General features: G+C 43.8%; 1 protein-coding gene and 1 long non-coding RNA gene across 2 annotated transcripts in view; one reads left to right on the top strand and one right to left on the bottom strand.

Moving 5' to 3' along the window:
* Nucleotides 1–3,602: 3,602 nt before the first annotated feature.
* The window catches only part of PARVA (parvin alpha), a 63,958-nt gene continuing 42,149 nt past the window's right edge, over nucleotides 3,603–25,411 (bottom strand). The window contains exons 2-13 of the mRNA XM_044270686.1: nucleotides 21,816–21,905; nucleotides 21,669–21,739; nucleotides 19,973–20,075; nucleotides 15,590–15,730; nucleotides 14,998–15,113; nucleotides 11,869–11,927; nucleotides 11,480–11,499; nucleotides 10,370–10,431; nucleotides 8,472–8,540; nucleotides 7,290–7,391; nucleotides 6,481–6,553; nucleotides 3,603–6,397 (exon numbers count right to left, since the gene is read on the bottom strand). Of these exons, the coding sequence (XP_044126621.1) occupies nucleotides 6,321–6,397; nucleotides 6,481–6,553; nucleotides 7,290–7,391; nucleotides 8,472–8,540; nucleotides 10,370–10,431; nucleotides 11,480–11,499; nucleotides 11,869–11,927; nucleotides 14,998–15,113; nucleotides 15,590–15,730; nucleotides 19,973–20,075; nucleotides 21,669–21,739; nucleotides 21,816–21,905 (983 nt within the window). The 3' untranslated portion in view covers nucleotides 3,603–6,320. The remainder of the gene's footprint in view (nucleotides 6,398–6,480; nucleotides 6,554–7,289; nucleotides 7,392–8,471; nucleotides 8,541–10,369; nucleotides 10,432–11,479; nucleotides 11,500–11,868; nucleotides 11,928–14,997; nucleotides 15,114–15,589; nucleotides 15,731–19,972; nucleotides 20,076–21,668; nucleotides 21,740–21,815; nucleotides 21,906–25,411) is intronic.
* Nucleotides 13,496–18,041, top strand: LOC122920884. The gene is made up of 3 exons (XR_006386944.1): nucleotides 13,496–13,656; nucleotides 14,333–14,422; nucleotides 16,329–18,041. It is a non-coding gene; the product is annotated as an uncharacterized LOC122920884 (long non-coding RNA).

Raw genomic sequence — 25,411 nt, 5'->3', positions numbered from 1 at the left:
GCACCGGTGCTCGCAGTAGTGCTGTGGTCTTCTCTTTGCTTTTCCTAGGCCATTGGAGTCACGTTCATCGTTCACAGGGTCTAGACACCGCTCAGCCCCATAGAAGTGAATGGGGCTGAGCGTGATACCAAGCACGGCCACTATACAATGTACGGCGCTGTGCTCGGTGAGCAGGGAGAAGGCCATGGCCTTCTCAAAACTGAGGATAGGTCATCAGTAAAAAATAAAACATTTGTAAAACCCCTTTAAATTGATGTCTAATCAAGGACAGCCCCTTTTAGATTAGTTCCCTCAGGGGGATGACTGATTGCCCACAGCTGATTCTGCCGTTTCCCCACACTGGCCGCTGCTGGGGAAATGTAGTTATTCCATGGCAGCCGTTCAGCTGTAATACAAGGGCGGCAGGAGTTCATACAGACGGAGACCAGACACTACACACATCATGAATAGATCTCTTTATTTTAAGTGAAAAAGCATATTATGTGATAGATCCAGGTACAAATATAATTTTCTTCATTTTACAAACAGCAACATAAAAATATAAATTGCGCAGCAGAACACAAAGGAATGACACGTACATGTGGCAGGTGACGTCAACCATTTTACAACACTGCATTTCTTTTAATCCGTTTCTATAATGTAATAAATATTAGCATCTGTTCTGCTTGATAACATAGGGGATCCAAAGCTACAGCATGTCCCATTACGTTCCTCAGCTGCGACACCATCTTTCACCACTTTGCAGGATGTCCGTTTTCTATAGGCACCATTCAATAGCGCCCCAATTAGGAGATCTAAATGCAGATGAAACTTTTGAAGCAGAATAACTTTGTAAAGAATCATCCTACACAAACGAGAGATGCCCAACAGAGAATAGATGGCAACATGTGAGAAAGCAGGTGCGACTCCACCTTTAAGGATACAACCTGCCATGCCGTAGGACGGCTCCATCAGGACTATGGGCGATGAGTGCACTGTTATCACTGGGTTTAGTAATGTATCCTTCCACATGGTGCATAGTGAGCACAAAAAAATCCGGTGATTCTACATAAACGTAAAAAAGCCCCAGAAATACTATTTGGAATACATCAATAATATAAGTACAAATGTAGTGTTTAGTAAAATGATTACTGTTTTTTAGCATAACTATTGTTACTGCGTGGCCATGCAATTCTGTAATACGATGTCATAGGGAGCCATGCAGGCAAGGAATGAGATTTCCCACAGTCAGACTTTCTGCGCTGCTCGAGATGGTAAATTCTTGGTCCATGGCAATAATGCAGCAAATCACACACATTCCAGCTGATTACAGTATGTTCACACATTACAACACCGGGAAAACCTGTGCAAAATAATTCAGCGTGTCACGCCCTTAGCAGTGCATAAGGTAAAATCCAACTGTAACTTATGTGTAGCTAGCTGCGGATCCCATGCAAATTTTGCACAGGAATTATGACAAAATACCCTAAAAACAAAAGAAGCTATTGTATCTATTACACTGATTGTCATGTCAATTGTCCTTGAACATGTCCAAAGCATTTCCTACCAGTCACTGAAAAACGGATGTAACGTGGATGCAACACAGATGGCATCCATGTTGTGTTTGTTTGTTTTTTTCACGGACCCATAGATTATAGTGGGCAAGTGTAATGCAAAGTAATGCATGTCTCCGTGATTTTTTTCACTGACCCAGGGATAGTGAACAGAAACATTCAAATCAATGGGTACGTGTGAAAAATCGAAATGTGAACAAGGCCTAAAGGTGGTGTCCAGGATTAGAAATGCATGGCTGCTTTTTTTCAGGAGTGGAGTCTGGTATCGCATCCCGGCCCTACTGATGTGAAAGTGGCTGAGCTGCAATACCAACAACAACCTGTGGACACCAGGTGGAGCTGTTTTTGGAGGAGAGCAGACATATTTTTCAACTCCTGGAGTGCCCCTTTAAACCACCTATGCTTTACGCTGGGTTCAGAAACGAGCGCTCTGTATGCGCGATTGTACGGGCGTTTACAATCGCGCATACAGAGACTGGCGTTCACACATTGTCGCGCGTTCCCGAATTTCTATGTGCGGGAACGCGCGACAAACGCCCAAAAAAAAGCTCAAGCACTTGTTTGAGCGTCGGGCGTTTTACAGCGCGTAGGAACGCGCTGTAAAACGCTCAGGTGTGAACCCAGCCTTAAACATTGATAGCCTCATTGCATAATTAAATGGGGTTGTCCAGAATTAGAAAAACATGGCTGCTTTCTTTCAGACACAGCACACCAACTGTCCATGGGTTGTGTATTACTGCTCAGCTACGTTGAATTAAATGAGGCAGAGCTGCAATACCACACACAACCTGTAGACAGGTGTGGCACTGTTTTTTGGGAAGAAAGCAGTCATTTCTGCAGGCAGTGCTGAACCTGGACAACCCCTTTAAGCCCTGGTGCAGGAATGCCCCTGAAAATTTTCACAAACCCCACCCGTCTCCCCCCTATGCAGTAGGATCGACCCCCTTTCTGAGACTCTCCCTCTTATTGGTGTGGAAATTTGCAGCAAAGAATACATCTGGTTCATCCAGCCAATCAATGAATTACAACGCTATCCCATTGATTTCAATGGGTGCCATCTAATCCTTAATTTAAAGGACCTAGCAACCCTTTTATACTGTAAAGGGGCCATCCAGATATAACGGACGCTGTATTATATCCACTGTATGGAGGCAGGGTATAGGACACCTTGATTCAAGCCCTACACCAAGCATAACAAAAAATGTATCAGTTTGCCTTCCTTTAATTGTCAGAATGAAATGATACATATGTTGCAGTCTTGCCACTCGCCAACCAACCACTTGTCAGTATGTAGCGGAAAAGAAACTGTTTATGGGTTCACTCGCGCCATTTTTCTTTCCAAACCCTCTTAGGCTACTTTCACACTAGCGTTCGGGGCTCCGCTTGTGAGTTCCGTTCAAAGGCTCTCACAAGCGGCCCCGAACGCTTCCGTCCAGCCCTAATGCATTCTGAGTGGACGCGGATCCGCTCAGAATGCATCAGTCTGGCAGCGTTCAGCCTCCGCTCCGCTCAGTAGGCGGACACCTGAACGCTGCTTGCAGCGTTCGGGTGTCCGCCTGGCCGTGCGGAGGCAAACGGATCCGTCCAGACTTACAATGTAAGTCAATGGGGACGGATCCGTTTGAATATGACACACTATGGCTCAATTTTCAAACGGATCCGTCCCCCATTGACTTTCAATGTAAAGTCTGGACGGATCCGTCTGAGGCTACTTTGACACTTAGAATTTTTTTTACAATATAATGCAGACGGATCCGTTCTGAACGGATCCACCGTCTGCATTATATGAGCGGATCCGTCTCAGACGGATCCGCTCTGAACGCAAGTGTGAAAGTAGCCTTAGTGTTTTACATCCTACATTAAGACTTTGTATAAAAAAAAGAAATAAATATTGTGCACTATAGCTTATAAAAATTATTTTACCACTGAGCCTTGAAATTAAGACAATTTTTATGAAAGAAAACCTGGAAAATCTATTAACGTCAGTTGGCAAACGGATAGCGGCCAGCCAGGCGACGTCCAATTATCACAATAGGTGATATGTTATTATTGAAATGGTATGTGACCGACATTCCCCGCACACAGTGTAAATATAGCGCCGCTTCGTGTGGGACTATGACTTACAATTAATCCAGTTGTAGATGCTGCGGGGGACCGCCATGATATTATACTGCCTTGATTTAAGAAGGAAACACCTGGCACAATGGCCCGAGTGTTGAGGATCGGCGGCAGATTAGCGGCACACCGAGCACTCCTCGTATATATATTTCAACCTCTTCATTTTCACAGCAGGTAAATTACAGACCTGCAGCAGTTATTCATTAGCAGGATTTTGCAAAAACCATAAATTATGCATTAAATGAGTCAAGACCAGGATCATGTAAATTAACGCAGTCAGACGCCGCGTGAGCGACATAATATATTTAATACAATCGTTAATTTTTTTTTTTTTATAAGCGGTCCATTAATGCATCCATTTAGTTTATTGGTCTCGCTTTGCGGTCATCTTCCTCCTTGTACTCACGTGTTACATGCCGTAGTATACTGCACGGTTTGAATACGGAGTGGTTTTATTTGGGGGGAAGGGGATGTCATTATGAGCAGTGCCAAAATTTGTTAATAATTTACAGGTAGCTGAACCCGAAAATAACATGAAGTTACTACTATGATCCCAATGTAGTACTAGGCTGGGGCTACACGACGACACTGGTCGCCGCCAGGATCGCTGAGCAAAGGCGATCCCATAGAAATTAATGAGATGGCCATGGCAGTCGCAAGAACTCAAGCCGTGTTGGATTTTTTTTGCAACTACCGCTAGGATCCCATTAGTTGGGATTCCAGTGATCCTGGCCGCGACCAGTGTCGCCCCAGCCTTACCCCTCTAGAAATCCTTCTTGAATATGGGATTTGGTGTTGGGCTTTACATCCTAAAGAAAATGCCGAAGAGCCTCGAAGGGTTCAACGGTGGTTGACCAGATTATTATGGAACCTAGACCAGGCATGCTCAACCTGCGGCCATCCAGCTGTTGCAAAACTACAACTCCCAGCATGCCCGAACAGCCTACAGCAGGGCATTGTGGGAGTTGTAGTTTTACAACAGCTGGAAAGCCGCAGTTTGAGCATGCCTGACCTGGACGAATGTGCACCTGAGGAACAGAGGACAAGGAGCCTCAGAAATAGTTTGGCACCCATCATATAATATAAGTACGAAGACCCCAATGTAATGAACCTTTTTACTGCCACGCGTTTTGGAGCCAGACTTGCTTCTTTATTAGACAAGAGTATAAATTTAGATCTTACAAGAAGAAGTTACTACGCGTTTCAGGGCTGGGCAAAGCTCTTCAGACACAAATGTAGATTATACTATAGATTAAAAGAGTTTTCAGAGATTTTAATACTGATGACCTGTCCTCAGGATAGGTCATCAGTATGTGAGCAGTGGGGTCCAACACTCAGGACCTCCGCTGACCAGCAGTTTCAGAAGGCACCGGTTCTCACAGCTCACCGAGCACAGCGCCGTACATTGTATAGTGGCTGTGCTTGGTATTGCGTTCAGCCTCATTCACTTCTATAGGGCTGAGCCGCATCTAGGCCACATGACTGATGAATGTGACGTCACTGGATTAGGAGAAGCTGAGATAAGGCTGCGGCGCCGGGTGAACCCACCCTTAGGAACCTTTGCTGCTACACCTGGGTCACATACTCTTTGCAGCATCTAAATTTATACTGGTTCAGCCTCAAAATGCGTTGCATTGAACTAACCTCCACTCCTTCTTCTAGGTTCTTATCATAGCATCTAAGTTTATACTCTTGACTGATAAAACTGCAAGTCTACCTGAAAAGTCATAGGAATATCGAGATCTTCGCTACTATTCCTAGGGCGTCATATTGCAGGTTGCCTTTCTTATTCTTGGTTAAGCCCCAAAATGCGTAGTAATCATTTATTTGACAGCACTGTTAAACCTATGGCGCTGTGCATCTTAGAGGGGGGTGTAGATACAGAATATAAAACACAAGGAACCTTCTTTGCTGCTTCTGGTTCATTATACTCTTTATCACTATACAAGAGAGACGTGTCTAGCACCAAAACGCGTAGCAATAAAAGGCATGAAAGAAAATTCCCCAGTTAAAAATGTGATTTGTCCTATCAGTTACATATGTGCCTAGGAAAACTGTCTGACATCCCGTATGGGTACAGAAACTGCTCTCACAAGGGTTGTCACCCACATGGCTAAGACTCCTAAACTGATTAGTTATGAAGCCATAAGAGCGACTAGGCAAATATTTACCAGGTGCCTGGAAAGGCTGACTGACAACTCCCATACTAGCATATATATTGGTTGTCAGCCAATTTTCCTAGGCACAAGTAAAACTAGGAAACAGCTGAGCAGAATTTTTAAGACATTGGAGAGAAAAAGGAATTAGGATGGAACTGCCCTTTAAATGGTGGGCGGAGTCCAGAAACAAAGTGGCAGTATAAAAACAGAGGTGGAAAGCGCCATCTACTTAATACACGTGGAAGGTCACTCCGTGGTTAATGTACCTGTCCTGTCCATGAGGGCTAATGACTATAAAGGGGGTTATTATCACTCCCCCATTACCAGGACTGTGGTCCCAGCTGGGATTTTAGATAAACCCAGTACTAGACAGTCCCAAATATAATAAAAATATATAAAAGGTTCCCTTTTTCTCAGCATGAAATTGAGCTAGTGAATGTTAGTGAAGCTTTTTGGGCTTATTTCCGGATTTTCCTCCTCATTGCGGAGCTTATTCCACACTACGATATTTGGTGAACAGGTTGTAGAGGACTCTGAGGGTGGACTTCAGGTCGCAGTTCACTATGTCTGAGGGTAAAACAGAAGATGACGCGCTCAGAAACCATCACTGCAGGAGATACAATGCATCGTACAAAAAAGACGGGACTGACCTTCTGGCCTTGGCTTTGGCTTCTCTAGGCCGCCATCTTGCATGAGCTCAAAGGAAAAAGACACATTTAGGACCTGGAGGGAAAGCAAAGGATATCAAGACTAAAGAGCCAAAATCACCAGAAATGACCCAGAAGTCCTTGTGTTAACTGTATAATACCGGGGCCGTAATATCACTGATGGGGGAAGCCCGTGGACAGCACTATTAACTCTGCTTACCTGCCTCACTTAACTCTTCACTGCCCAGTTCACCCCCCTTCCCATGATGCAATGTGTCAGATTTCAGCCTGTATCACTGCTGCTGTAGATCCTCTCCAGCTCCTTTCTGCCAAGACAAACCCCTCAGAAACCCCGGCAGCAGATGTCACACTCGACATGTTTGCTACAAGTGAAATCATGGCAAGAGAAATGTCTGTGAAAATGGATTCTATTAACCTGTTGCCTTCTGTAGAAGCCGTGCAGAGGAGAAAGAACCCATGACCACCGTGATGACATGGAGGACATACAGATGGCGCCGCCAACCACATCATTAGACCTATTGAAAGCCTGACACAGACTTCAGATGAGCGGACCCCGTGCACAAGAGTTCTCCTAATCTGCCTATTGCCAGAATATCGGATATTTCAAACCATAACATGCTCCGATCATTAAATATAATGGATCTGTCATCTCGGCTTATACGCCTGGACTCCTGAAGACAGGAAACATTATTTTGGAGGTGCTGATGTGACTAGTTTTTATGAGCTCACCACGATGGTAGCCCTCGCAACGCGCACAGAAGAGGCGTCTGGATAAACCTTTGTGAGATTACCTTTTGGTCAAAGCAGTCTGGAGTGAGGAAGAAGTTGTAGAGGGGCACAAAATATCCTTCCAAAAGGCCCATCAGGAGTACGAGATAGACGCCATCTGCAAACTACAAAAACACAAAAATAGAAGTCACTTTCTAATAGAATCTGTGCTTTTATGTTGCAGAGTTTCCGGCTGCAGCCTGCAGTATAAAGAATGGAGGTTTCCATTCTGGGTGTCATGACAACTTCCATGGTCAGGCATTGAACTTAATCTGCTGGTTTCTACACTTCACCACTTTATTACAGTGTATGTGAATATGTCTACTATAGACTAGAGGAGAATGGACATTTACATGTATCCATGCTAACCAGAAGGAAAACCTCCATACTTTATACTGCTGTCTGTATCCAGAGGGCTAAACGTTGGTGCTAAAGAGAAACTGTTTAAAGGGACACTGACAGGCCGTTGGAGCATATAAAGTGACATATATTCTTCTATTGGTGTTATATCCTTAGTTAAACTATACTATTATCCCCCCTCGCTGCCTTTCCTGTATTTATAAAAAGTGTTTTTATCAATATGCAAATTACCTTACTTTGTGCCCAAGGGGCTGTCCCTCATTCAGTTGTGTGCCCAGCCGCGCCCCAACTGCCGTCTCCTAGTGCCGCCCAGCTCATTAGTATTCACTGACGCAGTAAAATCCCGCGCATGCCCAGTACTATCTTCTACTGGAGCTGGAGGGTGCCAGGGACCTCATCCGGCGCAGGCACGGAGCGACAAGATGAGGCTGATGCCAGGAAGAATAGCACTGGGCATGCGCGGGATTTCACCGCGTCGGGAGGAAAAAAAAGCCACCCAGTGCAGTGAATACTAATGAGCTGGGCGGCACTAGGAGCCGGCAGTTGGGGCGCGGCTGGGCACAGAACTGAATGAGGGACAGCCCCTTGGGCACAAATGAAGGTAATTTGCATATTGATCAAAACATTTTTTATAAGTAAAGGAAAAGCAGCGAGGGGGATAATGGTAGAGTTTAACTAAGCATATTAAGACCAATAGAAGAATATGTCACTTTATATGCTCTAACGGCCTGTCAGTGTCCCTTTAAGTAATAAAAACATTTAAGATTCTTTCTTTATAAACTCAGAAATAAATTCCGTTATAATGACAAATAGTAGTAGGACTGTGACATAAAAGGATGTCCTACCTGTGTCTCCAGCTCCGTCACTTCCAGGTTTAGTTTATTGAGGTGTTTATTCACAAAAGTTATCAAAGTCTAAAAAAGAAAATCCGTAATGATATCTCAGTCACGGCGCTCTCCTGCTGTAGCGAATCACAACTCCCAGCATTACCTCGACAATTGCGGGGATGTTTTGTTTCTCTCGCTTTTGATACTGTGGACATTACTGCTTGCTCTGTCCTCAGCATCTCCAGACTAAGGGCTTGTTCACACGACCGTGTGAAGCCCGTTCCCGTGCTGTGGACCGCAATGCACAGGCACCGACCGTAGCCCAGCCGCATGGGGATCGTGGACCCATTCACTTGAATGGGTCCGCGATTCCTCTGTTCCGCAAAAAGATAGAGCATGTTCTATCTTTTTGTGGTGCGGAGGCACGGAACCCCAGGAAGCACTCAGTTCTTCCGTTCCACATCTCCAGATTTGCGGACCCATTGAAGTGAATGGGTCCGCATCCACGATGCGGAATGCACACAAAACGGTGCCCGTGTAATGCGGATCCGCAAATGCAGTCTGCAATACGGCAACGGGCAGCCTTAAGGGCTCGTTCACATGAATTATTTTTGCATTCCGTATATGGAACCATTCATTTCAATAGTTCCGCCAAAAAAACGGAATGTACTCCGTATGCATTCTGTTTCCATTTTTCTGTTCAAAGATAGAACATGTCCTATTATTGCCCACAAATCGCGTTCCGTGGCTCCGTTCAAGGCAATATTTCTGCCCAAAAAAAAGGAACACATATGGAATGTACTCCCTATGTCATCCATTCCAATTTTGCAGAACCATCTATTGAAAATGTTATGCCCAGCCCAATTTTTTCTATGTAATTACTGTCTATTGTATATGCCATACGGAACCGTAAACACTACTGTAAAAAAAACGGATCTGGGAAAAACGGCCCGCAAAACACTGAAAAAGACATACGGTCTTGTGAACGAGCCCTGACGGTGGATTTAGATGCACTAATAATCGTCCAGATTATCGAGAACCGTCGTTCCCGATCATATGGCCGTCTAAATGTGCCGCTGATCACCCGATACACGAGTGAAACGCTTGTTGATCAGGTGATCCCGTCATTCATGCAGGCGCCGCTGATCATAGTTTCTGGGCAGCAGTTTGTGTGGTGTAATCAGCGATTTGCTGCTCAGAAGCCATGATTCTCTACGAGGGATCGCTATAGCAAGCCGTCGTCCTCATACTGTGACGGGTCGGCTGAACGCTTCCTTCCCGACAATCAGCCGCTCAGCCGGCTATTCACCTTCAGGCTACGTTCACATCTTCGGATTAAACTCTGGCAGAGAAGTAAACTACTAGAGTTTCCTGTATTCGGCATAGCCAGATAAAGCCGGGCACCACCGCATATGCCTTTGACTATAATGGGATCTTACGGCTTTTGCCTGGACCTTATTTGTGTGTCCGAAAGCCACAATTTATGCCGGAAAGCTGACGGATCCTTGTTGAATCCCATTGTAGTCAATGGGGAAGAGGCGGCTATGGCGGATACGGTAATTCCGGTAGTCTGTTACCCTGGCAGAGGAACAGTCTACTGGAATAGGTTCCTGCAGATGTGAACCTCCCCTTACTCTACATGGGCCTCCTGTTATGTGGCTTACATTCATAAGATGACAGGCACAAACACAGGAAGCCCATGCAGAGAAGAAGAAGCTGCTGCTTCCAAGGCAACCCCAGAGCAAGCGGGATGGTTACATCACCACCATGGATAGTAGATCAGAAGGTGACAAAACCAAAATAATCCTGAATATATCATAAAAAACCATTAATGTCCATGTGAAATAATTTGAGCTGCATTTTTAAAAGAACACTGCCCCCCAGTAGTGAAGAGCGTTCATAATCCAATCACTAACCTTTTTTACAACATTAAGTTTATCTGGCGCGTGGTCAAAGAGCGTATCAAAAGCATCTCTCTCTAAAATAGAAAAATCAGTAAGACAGAAATAACACAGATGTCAGAAAGGAAAGCGCAGATTTACGTCTCACAAAATAGTTATGCAGGGATTTCAGCCGCGGGACCCCATAGCCGCTCATGGCCTCATCATTTCACTGCAGAGGAAACCATTTTTTTGCTGCTACATCCACAGGCTGACGGTGTGTTACAGTGTATCATTCTAGACAATCCTTTGTGAGTCACAAATTCCCCTTCCCCCCTCCTGATATTTGGCTACAATGTATCAGTGAAATTAAAGTGTATCATCCGATATCACATAGGATTATTAGTACTGTTCCCATTCACTGACAGCAAGCAGAACTCTTGAAAATGGTGAGAAGCTGAAGCATAATAGATATAAAAAGAACACAAGTAAAAGTTGCCTACAAGAAACATTATTTAAAGGGGTATTCCAATCTGAAGCATTTATACACTGCATTGGTGGTGATAAATGTTGCATCGAAGGGGCTCTGATAGATGGGAACTCCGAATGGGGAACCGCAGATTCCCATTTCCTCCTGTCCACAAGACTGCTGGTTCTTGCTCCTCCATTCAGAGTCTATGGCACTTATGGAAGAGTAAGTCTATTGGGGCTTCCAAGGCAACCCCAAAGCGTTGCGCTCAGCTCTCTCCCTAGACCTCCGGCACTGCAGTTGTGAAACCACAACTCCCAAGATGTACATGCAGCATGCTGGGAGTCGTAGTTTCTGACTCCCTGTCAGTGGAGTAGCAGGGAGCATGTAAGCTTTTCCTAGCTGCGGTCTTTAAGTTGGGGAAATGGAGAATCGAGCTGGACCAGTAGTCGGACCCCACCATTCTAGAATGGACCATCTGTCTAGTGGATAAATGCTTCTCACCAAAACCCCTTATGGTTTGGAAATCTGGATAAAGAAACCTAGTCCTACAGTAGAGCTGTCATTTCACCATCCCGGATTATTGGAATTTTTATGTATTTGTAAGTGGATTTTCTAATTTTTAAATACCTAAAAAAGGGGGAATGTTGTGAACCTTTAACACCCATTACACTCACCATGTCTTCCTGATAAGGCCCTTTAGAAATAAAACAAAAAAAATTCCATATTAGTTGTAAAGAGCAGCCACGGAATATTTAACAACATAATGATACAATAATAGCAGAGGGGTATTCACAGGCTTAGGCTTTATCCCATCCCAATCATATCTTCCCCTCTTTCCATTTATTCCAATGGGAATAATCATCAGGAAAAATCATATATTTTGTTTCTTTTAAGCATTCACAATTCAGTGCTGAAATCTCCCAGCATTCCCTGCACAGATCTTGGTGATCAAATGCTATATTAACTCAATTGTAAAATAAATCCAGTTGGACCACCTCTTTTATAGTCGGATGCACATCTGCTCTGCATTAAGAAATAGTAGACAGAAATGACGATTACATACTCGGTGTCACCGGTGATTTCCTCTTGGATCTGGCGAGACTGCAGCATTCCATCCAGCTTCTGGAACAGAATAAACACAAGTGAATAGACAAATCGACATCAAGAGTTGGTTTAGCAAGGCCTCATGCGCCCGGCCGTGGCCATATTGTGGCCCACATACAGCGGGTCCGCAATACACGGGGACTGGCCGTGTACACCCCACAATCCGGGAACGGAAGCCCACAGTGTTTCTGTCCGTGCCTCTGCACCACAAAAAATTTGAACATGTTCCATTTTTTTACGGTGCGGACGGATCACGGACCCATTCAAGCTGATCCGTCCCGGCTGCTGCACGAATGTAGCCTGTGCATTGGGGACCGCACAACGGCCATTTGCATGAAGCCTTATTGTATTAATTTTATAGAATATATTATCTCCATTTCAAGAATTAAAAACACAGAATTAAGCAATTTTTCCTATATTTTCCACTTGTTTTGTGTATACCGCTCCCATGCAGACCTATGTGTCACCATGGTAACAGACTACAAACAACCCCTGTGTAGTCTGAGCCTGCACTCATGTGCTACTCATTCTCATCTATCTTCTCTTCTACTTTCTGCACAGATTTGATCTGTATTCTGTAGCCTTAGCGAAACCTAGAAAACTGTGCAGAATGAGAAGAGATGTCATTAAAGGGGTTTTCCAAGAGTTAAATATTGATGGTCTATCCTCAGGATAGGTGATTAATATCAGATTAGTGGCATCAGACTCCCCCGTCTATCAGCTGTTGGAAGGGGCCGTGGCACCCGGGCAAGTTCTGCAGCCTCCGCCTCAAACTGTGATGTTACCTCCATCAGTCAAGTTGTTATGGACTATTGATACAAAATGGATACTTGCTTGTTGAGCTAAGATGGTGGCCAGGCATTCAGCCAACACCTATAAACTAGAATCTTACTTTGTGTTTTTATCATGTGTTTCTTTGTGGTTTCTGTTCAGCTCAAGCAAGCAGCTACAAAGAAAGAAGTAACGGTTTCACCCAGGGGGGAGGGAGAAGGAATTTCCTCTGGCCGTCAAGGTTACAGAAAAGTAGAGAGTTCATAGCCAATAGAAAATATATACTTTATCTTTCACCCCCCTCCCACTCCCTCCTCTCATGAAACCCATGTTGTTTTCAGAAATAAACCAGAGATACTGATTAACTCCATGTAGTGAGTTGTCTGTCTGATCTCTCCGTGCACGTATCTTAATTAATTAATTTGGAGCAGTACATCAAATCAAACTGGCAGCTTTGTCAGAACCAGAACAAAGTGACCTTTCTTCGGCTCAGTCCCACTCAAGCGACCAAGCATAGCCCCCAAGGCATACTATGGAGAGGCAGCAGCATCTTCAAACAGCTGATCAGCAGGGGTGATGAGCACCAGACCCCCATCAATCAGATATTGATGACCTATCTTAAGGATAGGTCATCAATATTTAACTCCTGAGAAACCCCCTTTAAGACTGTTGGGTAAAGTTGCTTCATTTTTATTTTAGACAGAAGCTGCAAAATTATACACACCCGGTTTTGCCATTCAGGATCCGGAGAAAGCTGGGCATTCTGTAATTGTAAACATATTGCTTGCCACCCAGCAGCCCCAGATATGGGTATATCTAAAAGATAGCAAGTCAATAACATTTCTAACATCTGGACAATGGAGGATGACCGGGGGGATGTGGTTAGTGTCCGCTGCATGGGGCTTGCAGAAACCGCAATACAGATACATAGAACTGATCTGCAGCCGATGAAATTTGTGCAAGAAACCTGCAAATGGTGAATATACCCCAAAGGGCCTTTTATTTACTAGTGATTTCTTTAGAGGGTAGTCATTAGCTTTTCTCTTTCTAGAAAAGCTGGGTGAAAAGTACTATGGGTCAGCTTTCCAGATTGCAAATCTGCATTTGGGCTCATGCACACGGCCCTATTTATTTATTTTTATTTCCACAAATCACGGATCCCAGGTGAGTGCATGCCCCCCTTTATTTTTTTAACTTCTGTAGAAATGTCCTGTCTTTGTACGCAAAACGGACAACAATAAGACACGTTCTATTTCCTGTGTAGGGCCACAGAATGGACAAGAAGATTATTTAATTTTTTTTTTTTAAATTTACGTTATTTGGTGTGTCTCAAAAAACTAAATTTTTTAACCTTTTTTTGGTACATTCAGCTGGAAACTGAAAACAAAACGCATCACCCCCTCCCTCCTCCGCAGATTATGTTAGACTTTATAGTAAATTGAATTTGCCAAATGAATGTGTTCTGAGGGCCATTATCCATATGACAACTATTTATTATGTGTCAAAAAGGTTTAGCGATATCCCAATTAAAGGGCATAATTAGATTTTAGTGTTATTAGAGCAACCACATGAGGAGGTGGAGGCACAGAATGGATCTGTGCCGTTATATGGGGCGTCACACATTTCCTATTTTTCCAACATTTCTACCTTAGAAATCATTGAAAATAAAGCCTCATTCCCACGTCCGTGCTGAAATCTGTGAAAAGATGGTCAGTGATGCCTCTGTCAAGACATCCATTACGGTAAGTATCTGTGTGTGGTCCGTGTGTCAGCCGTGTTTCACGGACACTGTGCATCTGAAAAATAATTTTCAGGGTATCTCTTCCAAATTATCCATGAAACATGAATTAAACACTGATGCATCCATGGTTTCACGGACCCATATACTATTATAATGAGCGTGATGGATCCATGCTAAAACCATGGACCCACAGACCCTGGTAAAACACACATGTGTAAATACACACATTAAAAATGAACTGGTGCATGCGCTGTCCGTGGAGAACATGAACAGCACGCATACGCGGAAGACTCATATGTGAATGAGGCTTAAGTAGAGAAGACAAAATCCCACTGATACGTAAATTATCTACTCATGTAACACAAGTCCCATCCCTTTTTGCATTCCTAGAACTATCCAAAACTATTAGCAAGAAGCCTAATGTCAGTCTGCACCTGGTAAAGGAAGAACATATCTGTGGTGCGCAGGAAAGGGAAACTGCTACGAAATGCCAATGATCTCATTACAAATTATCGTAAATACAAAGTAACACATTTTGATGTCTGACCAGAAAAATGTATCAAGTTTCTGCCTTACCTGTACAACTACCACTTGTATGGACACATGGTCAGGAAGCCTGATAGGGGCCCGGAAATACTGAGATAAGGCAACCAAAAGATGGAGAATGGCGACTACGGATTTGGCATGAACAGCTGGAATATAAGGAAATAAGTAAAAGTTAAAGAAAGGAAGTGCATATAATTTATGAGGAGGCCTCATCATAAATGGAGCGCTTTCTAAATCAGCATGGGGGGGGGGGGGGATACCCCGGGATACCCCTAATAACTATAAAAGGTTTACTAAAACATGGCTGCTTTCTTCCAGTACAACTTCTATCCACAGGTCTCATCTGATGATACAGCTCGGCCTCAGTTACTTAGGTTGAGCTGAGTTGCAATATCAGGTGCAACCTAGGAACAGGTGTGGCGCTGTTCTTGGAAGAAATCGGTCATGTTGGACAAGCCCTTTAATTCAAAGTTACATCCATGGAACCTGATGCTGGGTCCAGTTATGTAGACCATACCAACTCCTTCCTTTATACTAATTTATATACATGGCCACTGAGACCCCAGACCGAGGCGTTTCCATTAAGAATAAGCAGTGGTGAGGAGACGTAATGGGAACTCACAGTCTACATTCCATTTAATGCTTCTTGGGGCGAGTTTCAGGGTCTCGTTGATCTTCTCCAAGACTGTTTGCAGTTTCTGCTTCTGGGCGATTTCGGACTGTGTGACTTCAGCCACGTTCAGCTTTTCTCCTTCCAGCTTCTCTGTATTCAGAGACAAGAGTATAGTAAAGGGCTATTGCAGACGGACTCGTCGATTGCAACCACGTGTACAGCATTGCTTACTTATAGGTCTGTATAGCCTGAGCTACAAGAATATAATGCCGGGGCTGCAGGAAAACTGACACACAGAGAAGGAGCTGCAGGGGTTGTTACTTTTTATAATTCATAGTTTTGTGTTAATAAATTCTTTGTAACGCTGGGTGACAACCTGTAAGGGCGCAGGAACCACTGCCAATGAGCTGCCGTCTATGCCAGGGATCAGCAACCTTCGGCACTCCAGTTTCCAGCTGCTGTAACACTACAACTCCCAGCATGCACACGTACTCAGCTATTCTTGTAACTCCCCTAAAAGTGAAAGGAGGATTCTGGGAGTTGTAGTTTCAGAACATCTGGAGTGCCAGAGGTTACTGATCCCTGGTCTATCCTATGTGGATATGTCAAATAGAAGCAGCTCATGCCTTCTTGTCCCCTTATGTGCCGGACTGGAAACCGGACCCCCTGCCCCCTATGAAACATGTCTGAGAAAACCCTCTCATGAAGTTTAACCCTCGCATAATACAGGGTTTTGCCTCTTTTTCAGATCTCTACTTGCTGTCTGAAAAAATGAAAAGGAATTTCTAGTTTGAAATCTTGCCCTGAACTAATCCTGTTGGCACAGCTGAGGGTTTGTTACCATGTGCCAGAGCTATAAACTCGACAAAGGTATAAACTTTCCTACTGTCCTATCTACATTGCTGCATTTTAGCAAGCCCATCACCTGTGTGAGCATTCCTGTTCACTGACAGCAATAAGAAGTCTTGATAATAGTGAGGAATGGAAACACAAAGTAGGAAAGTTGCAGTTTTTATTGTACAGTGTTCATGGAAGACTGAACTGGCCCTTTAAGAGATCAGTGAGTCTAATATTAAAGGGGCAACTGAGTTTTTATTGTTTTAAAGGGAACACTCTATAAGCCACTCTATAAGCAGGACACCGAGGGCCGGGTTATCTGTAAATTCTCAAAACCCACCACCCACAGGGTATAGGGAGCTGGAGAAAGGGGCGAGCTCCTCTTGTCCAGCGCTAGCGCTCGTGACTCATCAATGGTGGGAGCCTTAATAACGTAGCAATATGTAACCAACAAGATCTAAACTTCTATCTAAAGAGGAAATAAGCAGGGGCTGCAGTCTGAAGAGCTGGTGGTCTGTGCCGCTCGAGGACACAGAGATGAAAAAAGATGAGTGGATGGATCAGACGCGCAGGAGGAAGAGCCGCTGAAAGCTCAGATGCTTCTTTCGGCCCCATCTACAGGCTGAGATATTGCATCAGAAATCAATGAGCCTCGTATTAAACACAGAAAGGGTCACTAGGTTCTAACACAAGCTTGAAAGGATCCTACATTTTTTACTAAAGAAATTATAGACTGGAACTGAAGCCGGGCTCTCAGGAGACACGTTTGTAAGCCAGGTCAGGGGAAGGTGATAGCGGCGATGTTACTCATGAAAAGTTTCATTAAAAGATGGGGGAAAACTACATCTAGAGGTGACTATGAAACTTATTTATATTGAAAGGAATATATACTGTCTGAAAAGCTGCCGACACAATGGAGACTTTACCAATGATGATACAACTTCTAATGTGTAAGATACAATGGACGTTATCATGTACTGAGAAAACATGCAATGTATAATGTGCCCATACCAGATACAATGTACAGACACCAGATACAATGTGCCCATAAAGGGATATAATGTATAATGTACTGATACCGAATACAATATATAATATACAAACATCATGTATAATGTACTGATAACGAATGCAATGTACACTGGATACAATGTACAGACACCGGATACAATGTATAATGTGCCCATACCGGATACAATATATAATCTACAAACACCAGGTATAATGTACTGATAACGAATGCAATGTATAATGTACTGATACCGGATACAACATATAATGTACAAACACCGGATACAATGTATAATGTACTGATAGAGATATACAGATAGAGAATGAGACCCTGCACAAGTTGACTCTTTTCTACCTGTTTGCAAACTGACTGTGACAAGAGACATTGTGGGATGAGAACTTACTATTGTTTTGGCTTTTTTGAATAAACCCTTATGCTGCATCCAATCCTGCTAGTTGCCTACCATTTGTAAAGCTAATGCCCACAGTACTGGCACCAGATCCGGTGTCAGTACCTTATACAATGTATTATTATTATTTATTATTACAGCGCCATTCCTTCCATAGCGCTGTACATATGATAAGCGGTGCACATACATAATACAGACAATTGCACTAAGCATGAACAAGACGAGTTACAGACTGGTACAGGAGAAGAGAGGGCCCTGCCCGCGAGGGCTTACAATCTACATGGTGTGGGAGAAGGACACAGTAGGTGCGGGTTAAGTTGGTCATGGTGGTATAGAGGCAGCAGGGTCACTGGTTGTCGGTGGGTTTTCAGGTTTCTTTTGAAGGATTCCACTGTCGGTGAGAGTCTGATATGTTGGGGCAGCGAGTTCCAGAGTATGGGGGTTGCACGGGAGAAATCCTGGAGGTGATTGTGGGAAGAGGTGATAAGAGGAAAGAAGGAGGTCCTGTGAGGATCGGAGAGTGCGTGTGGGGGTGTATCGGGAGCTCGGAGATGTAGGGAGGGGACAGGTTGTGGACGGCCTTGTATGTATTTGTTAGTATTTTGAATTTAATTCGCTGGGCAATGGGGAGCCAGTGAAAGGATTGGCAGAGGGGTAACAGGGTGAGAGGTGGGTAAGGCTACTTTCACACTTGCGTTCAGAGCGGATCCGTCTGGTGTCTGCACAGACGGATCCGCTCTTATAATGCAGACGATGGGATCTGTTCAGAACGGATCTGTCTGGATTATAGTTTAGAAAAAATTCTAAGTGTGAAAGTTGCTCAGACGGATCCGTCCAGACTTTACATTGAAAGTCAATGGGGGACGGATCAGTTTGAAATTGAGCCATATTGTGTCAACTTCAAACGGATCCGTCCCCATTGACTTACATTGTAAGTCTGGACGGATCCGTTTGCCTCCGTACGGCCAGACGGACACCCGAAAGCTATCCGCCTTCTGAGCGGAGGACAAATGGTGCCAGACTGAGGCATCCACTCAGAATGCATTAGGGCAGTACGGAGCCGTTTGGGGCAGATTGTGAGAGCCTTCAAACGGAACTCACAAGCGGAGCCCCGAACGCTAGTGTGAAAGTAGCCTTAGTCGGGCAGCGGAGTTGAGGATAGATTGGAGGGGTGCGAGAGTGCTAGATGGAAGGCCAGAGAGGAGAATGGTCTAGTAGTCTAATTGGGAGATGATGAGGGCGTGCACAAGCATTTTCACTGATTCAAAGTTGAGGAAAAGCACGGATGCTGGAGATGTTTTTGAGTTGGAGTCGGCAGGTGGTGGAAAGAGCTTGGATGTGCGGTCGGAAGGAAAGGGCAGAATCCAAGGTCGCTCCAAGGCAGCGGACTTGGTTGACCGGGGAGAGTGTGCAGCCATTGATTGTGATCGAAAGGTGTGTTGGGGGGGGGGCAAGATGGGGGAAAGATGATGAATTCTGTTTTATCCATGTTAAGTTTTAGAAAGTGAAAGGAGAAGAAGGAGGATATAGAAGATATCGTCAGCATAAGAGTGATACTGAAAGCCGTGGGCCTCTGAGCTGTCCCAGGCCAAAAGTGTAGCTAGAGAAGAGCAGGGGTCCTAGACAGAGTTTTGAGGGATACAATGTATACTGCAATGTTACTAATGAGGTAATACTAATTTTATCCACTAGTAATATGGATACAATGAGAGAGACTTTCTGTACTTGTGTTGCACTAAATGTATTTTGTGTGTTTTTTGCACTTAACATAAAAATGTTCCAATTTTTTTCCCCCACAAAAGTTGCCACAAAGTAACCCAACCAAAAGGTGGTATAAAGTTATTGTCTAAAGATGCACAGAATGTCTCATCCAGCCTCAACCACTGTAATAAATGTGGGGCATCGTTAGCCCTTCTAGCTTTAGACAAATTACTTGATGAATCAAACTTTCAAAACATGATAAAATTCTTTGCCTGTCCTTAGCCTACGACATAATAATGAGACCCCTTTCACTGCTGTACGTTCTCTCCTGTATGACGATGCTGCTGCTACTGTTAACATGTAATACAGACCCAAGACGTTTTCACTTAGGCGTCCCTGAACTCTTCACCACCCCCATTTCTCTACATCTTACCAAAAAGTTTCTGCAGAACCTGCCCGTCATAGAGATCCTCCGCAAGGTCCTTGACGATAATTCGCTCTCCCACCAGCACGTCATTAATCCAGTCAATTAGAACCTGAGCAGTCAAAGTCACAAACATTAGTGGCCTCATATCAAGGAAACGTTTTATCCATTTCCATGGTAGAAATCCTTTAGTCACAAAGCAAGCAAACATTTTACAAGATAATGCGAAAATTGCCGAGATGTCACAGCACCGGTTTGTTTTACTTCGCCGCTGCCGCCTCAGGAGCAGGCGCATGGACCAATTTCTAAACACTTTACATAGTTATTATTCAAATCAGGGCCCAGGATCATGGAAAGGAAGAAATGAACATGCGTACTTAATGCCTGTGTAGAAGAATGCCACCGCATTGTATAGGATTTGTTCAACCAGCGCCGGGTGACACAAAGAGAGGGATGCTGAGAAAATGTTCCAGTTATTTATGTAAAAGCTTCATTGTCTGCGGCAGCCATTGTATTGGAAGCGAAGAGCTGTAAACCAGTTCCCTCTAAAGCTATAGACACCTAATATCACACATGTGTGAAACATGTTGGGAGTAACCACCGCAGGGAACCAAAGGGCCAGCACCAGGCATTAGACAGCACCTGAGCCACGGGAGGGCATCAATAAATGAGGCTGCCCATGTACAGGCCAACACAGGCGAGACAAGTGGGTGAGGATATGGCTTTCCAGGAGGGAGAGAGGATTCTAAAGGTTGGAAGCCCAAGGAAATCAAGATCATATGCTTGGTGTTTTAGTTCCTCGCCATTCTTTAGAACTCTGCTTGTTGGCAGTGAATAGGAATATTCTTATTTTCATCTGGAGGCTGAAAATCCATCGGGACATAATCCTCCCTATAGCCGACACTCCTGTGAGCTAAACACATCCCAACAACATATTCCACTCCTGTCCTCCTAGTTTGCTACAACGTATCAGTGGAGATAAAATATCTCCAGGCTCACAGAGGATTGTCTAAGCTGGATACAAATGAAACAGACCCTTTCATAAGAGCTGGGTATGTAGAGGTTTTAGCGTCTGCATCTAAAGGGCATTTATCCTGTTCAGTGACAACAAGCAGAGATCTTAATAATGGTAAGGAATTGAGACACAAAAGGGGGAATTTATCAAAACCGAAACTGGAAAACTGTCCTAGCAACCAATCAGATTCCACCTTGGTAGAGGAAGAATCTAATTGGTTACTATGGGTAATCAAGGCTGGATTCACATCACGTTTAGTTTTCCATTCTTCTGATCCGTCAGAAGAACAGAAAAATTAACAAAAGAAAAGAATCCTGTGTTTTAAGCATCCGTTATGCTCAGTTATACACATTTTGCATCCGTCTTGAGATCTGCTATTTTAGATGGAAAAAAATAAAAACTTTGTGTAGGAAGTAGATCCATCTAAAATAACGGATCTCAGACGGAACTGGATAAAACAAATGCAAAATGTGCATAATGGATGCTTAAAATGCAGGATCTGTTTCTATGACGGATCAGAAGAACGGAAAACTAAACCTGATGTGAACCCGGCCATAGCCAGTTTTACTTTACACCAGTTTTAATAAATCCCCCCATAAATATATTAGAAAGTTGCAGAACTTTTTTTAAGAATAGAATGATTAAGCTGCAGTTACACATAAGCAGAAAATCACTGTAAAGAGGTTTTACCTTCATGAGTTCCTGTAGTCGGGGGTCACTTCTGGAGTAGGGGTCAATCATGGTTCTAACTTCATTCTCCTCTTTAGAATAAAATGGCAATAATTATTGAAGTCATGAGCAATATATATAAATAGCAGGGCTAGGAGTATAACTCACCCAGCATGGTGTCCTCAGGGTCCAATTCATAAGGAATCGGATTAAGGGGCAGGTTGATGGCATTGATGCCTTCTTCTTGGAGATCTGATACTAAGAAATAAGAACAGAAGTTTCTATTACTACAGGAACAATTAAAAAAATATATATATTGCTCCAATAATTAAAAATCTCCCTACTGTTTGTGTCTCCATGGTTACAGACTACAAATCGGCCTTATGTAGTCTGACCTTAGTTGTATACTATAATATACAATCAGACGGTAGACAGGACATAGGTGGCGGATAGCAATGTGACTGCAGAATCAGACCTCACAGGGTTCGTTTATAGTTGGCATAGGAGCTGTATGCCCAAAACGGTAGTTTATTTATTTATTTTCTTTAGATGCACTGCAAATAAAAAAAAAGGTTGAAAATATTCCTGGAGCATTCATGCCATTCTCACCAGATACAAATTTAAAGGACACAATTTCCAGCACCCCCACAGCTCTTCCCTGCCAGGTATGTGTGCTCTGCCCGGCTGCCACACAGAACTCCGAGACATTCTCATTTAATTGAAAGTAGTTTTCCAGAAATGATTCTGTACAGGAACATCTCTCCTATTCCATTATCTGCTGATTCCCTGCCAAGTAAATATGCAAACTGCTCTACAAATCTCTATTTGCTTTCCCAGTGCACCAGAAAAAGCCGCCATTATGTGGGACAGGGACACATTTTAACAGATAAACAGAGCACAAGATGATATAATTACATGGAGACACATACAGGGCGCGCACAGTGCACGGGCAGCGACCCACCGACTTGAATCTCCATGTAGCACTGACCCCCCAGCTTGGCACATTGGCAACAGTCCTGGGAAATTAGCAAACCACAGGAGCATATTAGCTGCAATGGCTTCAGAGCAGCACTCCACTGAGCGCATCTGTTGCTATGGCTTCAGAGCAGCGCTCCACTGACATGTCAGTGGCCAGCCTAGGAGAAATATTCCAATTAGGGCTCATGCACATGACCGTATGTATTTTGCAATCTGCAAAAAACGGATCCGCAAAAAATTCGAATGACATCTGTATGCATTCCATATTTGGCGGATCTGAACAGCTGGCCCTTCATAGAACAGTACTATCCTTGTTCGTAATGAGGACAATAATAAGACAGACTCTATTTTTTTGCAGAGCGGAAATATGGACATACGGAAACACAATGCACATGGAGCTACTTCCGTTTTTTATTGCCGACCCATTGAAGTGAATGAGTCCGCAAAAAAAATGGAACAAACACAGAAATAAAATACATTTGTGTGCATGAGCCCAGAGCCATACATCGAATGCCAGACTGTAGAAGATGATTACTGACAACCACCAACTTTATGCTAAAGATGATCAGCCATTTGGAAAACCCGTCACAGAAGCAGAAACATTGTATACAATTCATCAAAAAGGATACTGTATCTTAGGCCCCGGGGCAAAATCTGTAACTGCCCCCCCCCCCTTCCCAAACGTGTGCCATTTATAACATGTGGTTGAAGGATCCTTTACCGACCGGAGGGACCAGGTGCCACTGCTACCAGGTGCCACTGCTAACCCTAACCCCAATGCCATGCAATCTGTTACTCCAGCATAGAACTCCCTTAAAGGTCATGCAAGACCGCAAGTTGCTAAGTCTAAATTCACACGACTGTGAAAATGAAAAAGGTTATGAAAAATGGCAAAATGGTCTGTTTTTTTTCAGTAATGCCTTTCCGAGAAGCTGAAATCTGTCCCCTGCAATGGAATGCGGTCCGTCTGGCCTTCAAAACTGCCAAAAATAGGATATGTGATGTTTCTGGATGGCCCCTAGTTACAGGTCAGAGGCCCATAGATTTCAATGGTTCTGAGAACGGCCATTAGAAGAATGTCCGCCACTTTTCACTGTTGATTGAATGCAGCCTAATAACTCATCTGATCGGATAGTAAGACCCATTTCACATGAGCGATACAAACTCATCCGAGTTCTGTCAGTGAAAAACATGATATATTTTTTTGTCCGTGTTGCTTCAGTTTTTGTTCAGTTCTTGCATTTTTTTTTTCCATCAGTTTCATGCATTTTTCACGTGTATGGCAAAAAAACTGAAGAATAGCACGCGGTATCTTCTAGCAACATCCGTAAAAAAACCAGACTGCATCCAGATGTTTTTTTTTTCAGTGATCCATTGGCTTTAATGGCCCAGTCCCACGTGAAAAATGGATGAAGATGCTGTTACTTCTCCCGAACGGACATTTGGTCAGCGAAAAACAATGCTCATGTGCGCATACCCATTGATATGAATGGGGCAGAGGTCAGTCCAGATGCTGTCCGTTGTAAAAATGGAACGCACCCCGAATGGAAAAGTCAAAAGTCGCTTTGTAAGAAATAAGCCTAAGGCAATAAACCATATACTGCCTTGCGGTCCTATAATAGGAGCAGTGTCCATAATAGGAAATCACGCTCCCGCGCGCTGTGGGTTTCCCACAGTGGACACACTCATCTGATATTACTGAGAACTATTCAATGTCGGCCTCCATGTGTTAATTGAGTAGTATTTGCTCTAATAGTAAAAGTCAGAGCTTTGACATCTTTATTACATTTATTGTTCATTTTGCCTTCTGTTATTGCATCTAAAAGCCAAAAATGGAGCAACTTTCCAAATAGTTTTGATTGGAAATTTCCTTCTGTTTTGTGCCTCCAGCCGCAGTACAGACCAGTGCGTCTCCATGGTTACAGACTACAAACAAACCCAGTGTCGTCTGATGCTGCAGTCATGTCTTACTCCCTCTTCTTGATAACCTGCGCACAGTAGAAGTAGAGGTGTAAAGCTGGGACTGCAGCATCAGACTACACAGGGGTTGTAGTCTGTAACCACGGAGACACATTGGTCTGTTTCAGCGTTGCAGACAGAATACAATAGGGGATTTTTAAACAAGGCTATTTGCAAAGTTAATTCCTTTTCTATGTATACGCAATAAAGATCTGTCAACAGCAGCATGTTGATGGCTTCCAAACGGCAAAATCCAATAGAAATGTAATGAAATTATGTAAGGCGACTTTCACACTAGCGTTAATATTTTCCAGTATTGATATCTGTCATAGGGGCTCAATACCGGAAAAAATGCTTCCGTTTTGTCCCCATTCATTGTCAATGGGGACAAAACGTAACCAAACATAACAAAATCCTCCAAAATGCATTCCGTTCCGTCCTCCTACCGAAGAGCAGCGTGCTGCGGTTTGCTTTCTGTCCTGGGATGCGGAGCAATCCGTCATCACCCACAATGCAAGTCAATGGGGACGGATCCGTCATCACCCACAATGCAAGTCAATGGGGACGGATCCGTTTTCTCTGACACAATAGAAAACGGATCCGTCCCCTATTGACTTTCAATGGAGTTTATGACAGATCCGTCTTGGGTATGTTACAGATAATACAAGCGGATCCATTAATAACGGATGCAGACGGTTGAATTATCAGTAACGGAAGCGTTCTTGCTGAACTCTGCCGGATCCAGAAAAAACATTAGTGTGAAAGTAGCCAATTTTACAATACAGTAAAGACACTAAACCAGGCATGCTCAACCTGCGGCCCTCCAG

This window comes from Bufo gargarizans, chromosome 10 (genome assembly GCF_014858855.1).
Source record: "Bufo gargarizans isolate SCDJY-AF-19 chromosome 10, ASM1485885v1, whole genome shotgun sequence".
NCBI classification, from domain to species: Eukaryota; Metazoa; Chordata; class Amphibia; order Anura; family Bufonidae; genus Bufo; species Bufo gargarizans.
The sequence above is the reverse complement of the archived record's forward strand: the minus strand, read 5'-3'. Positions and strand labels throughout refer to the sequence as shown.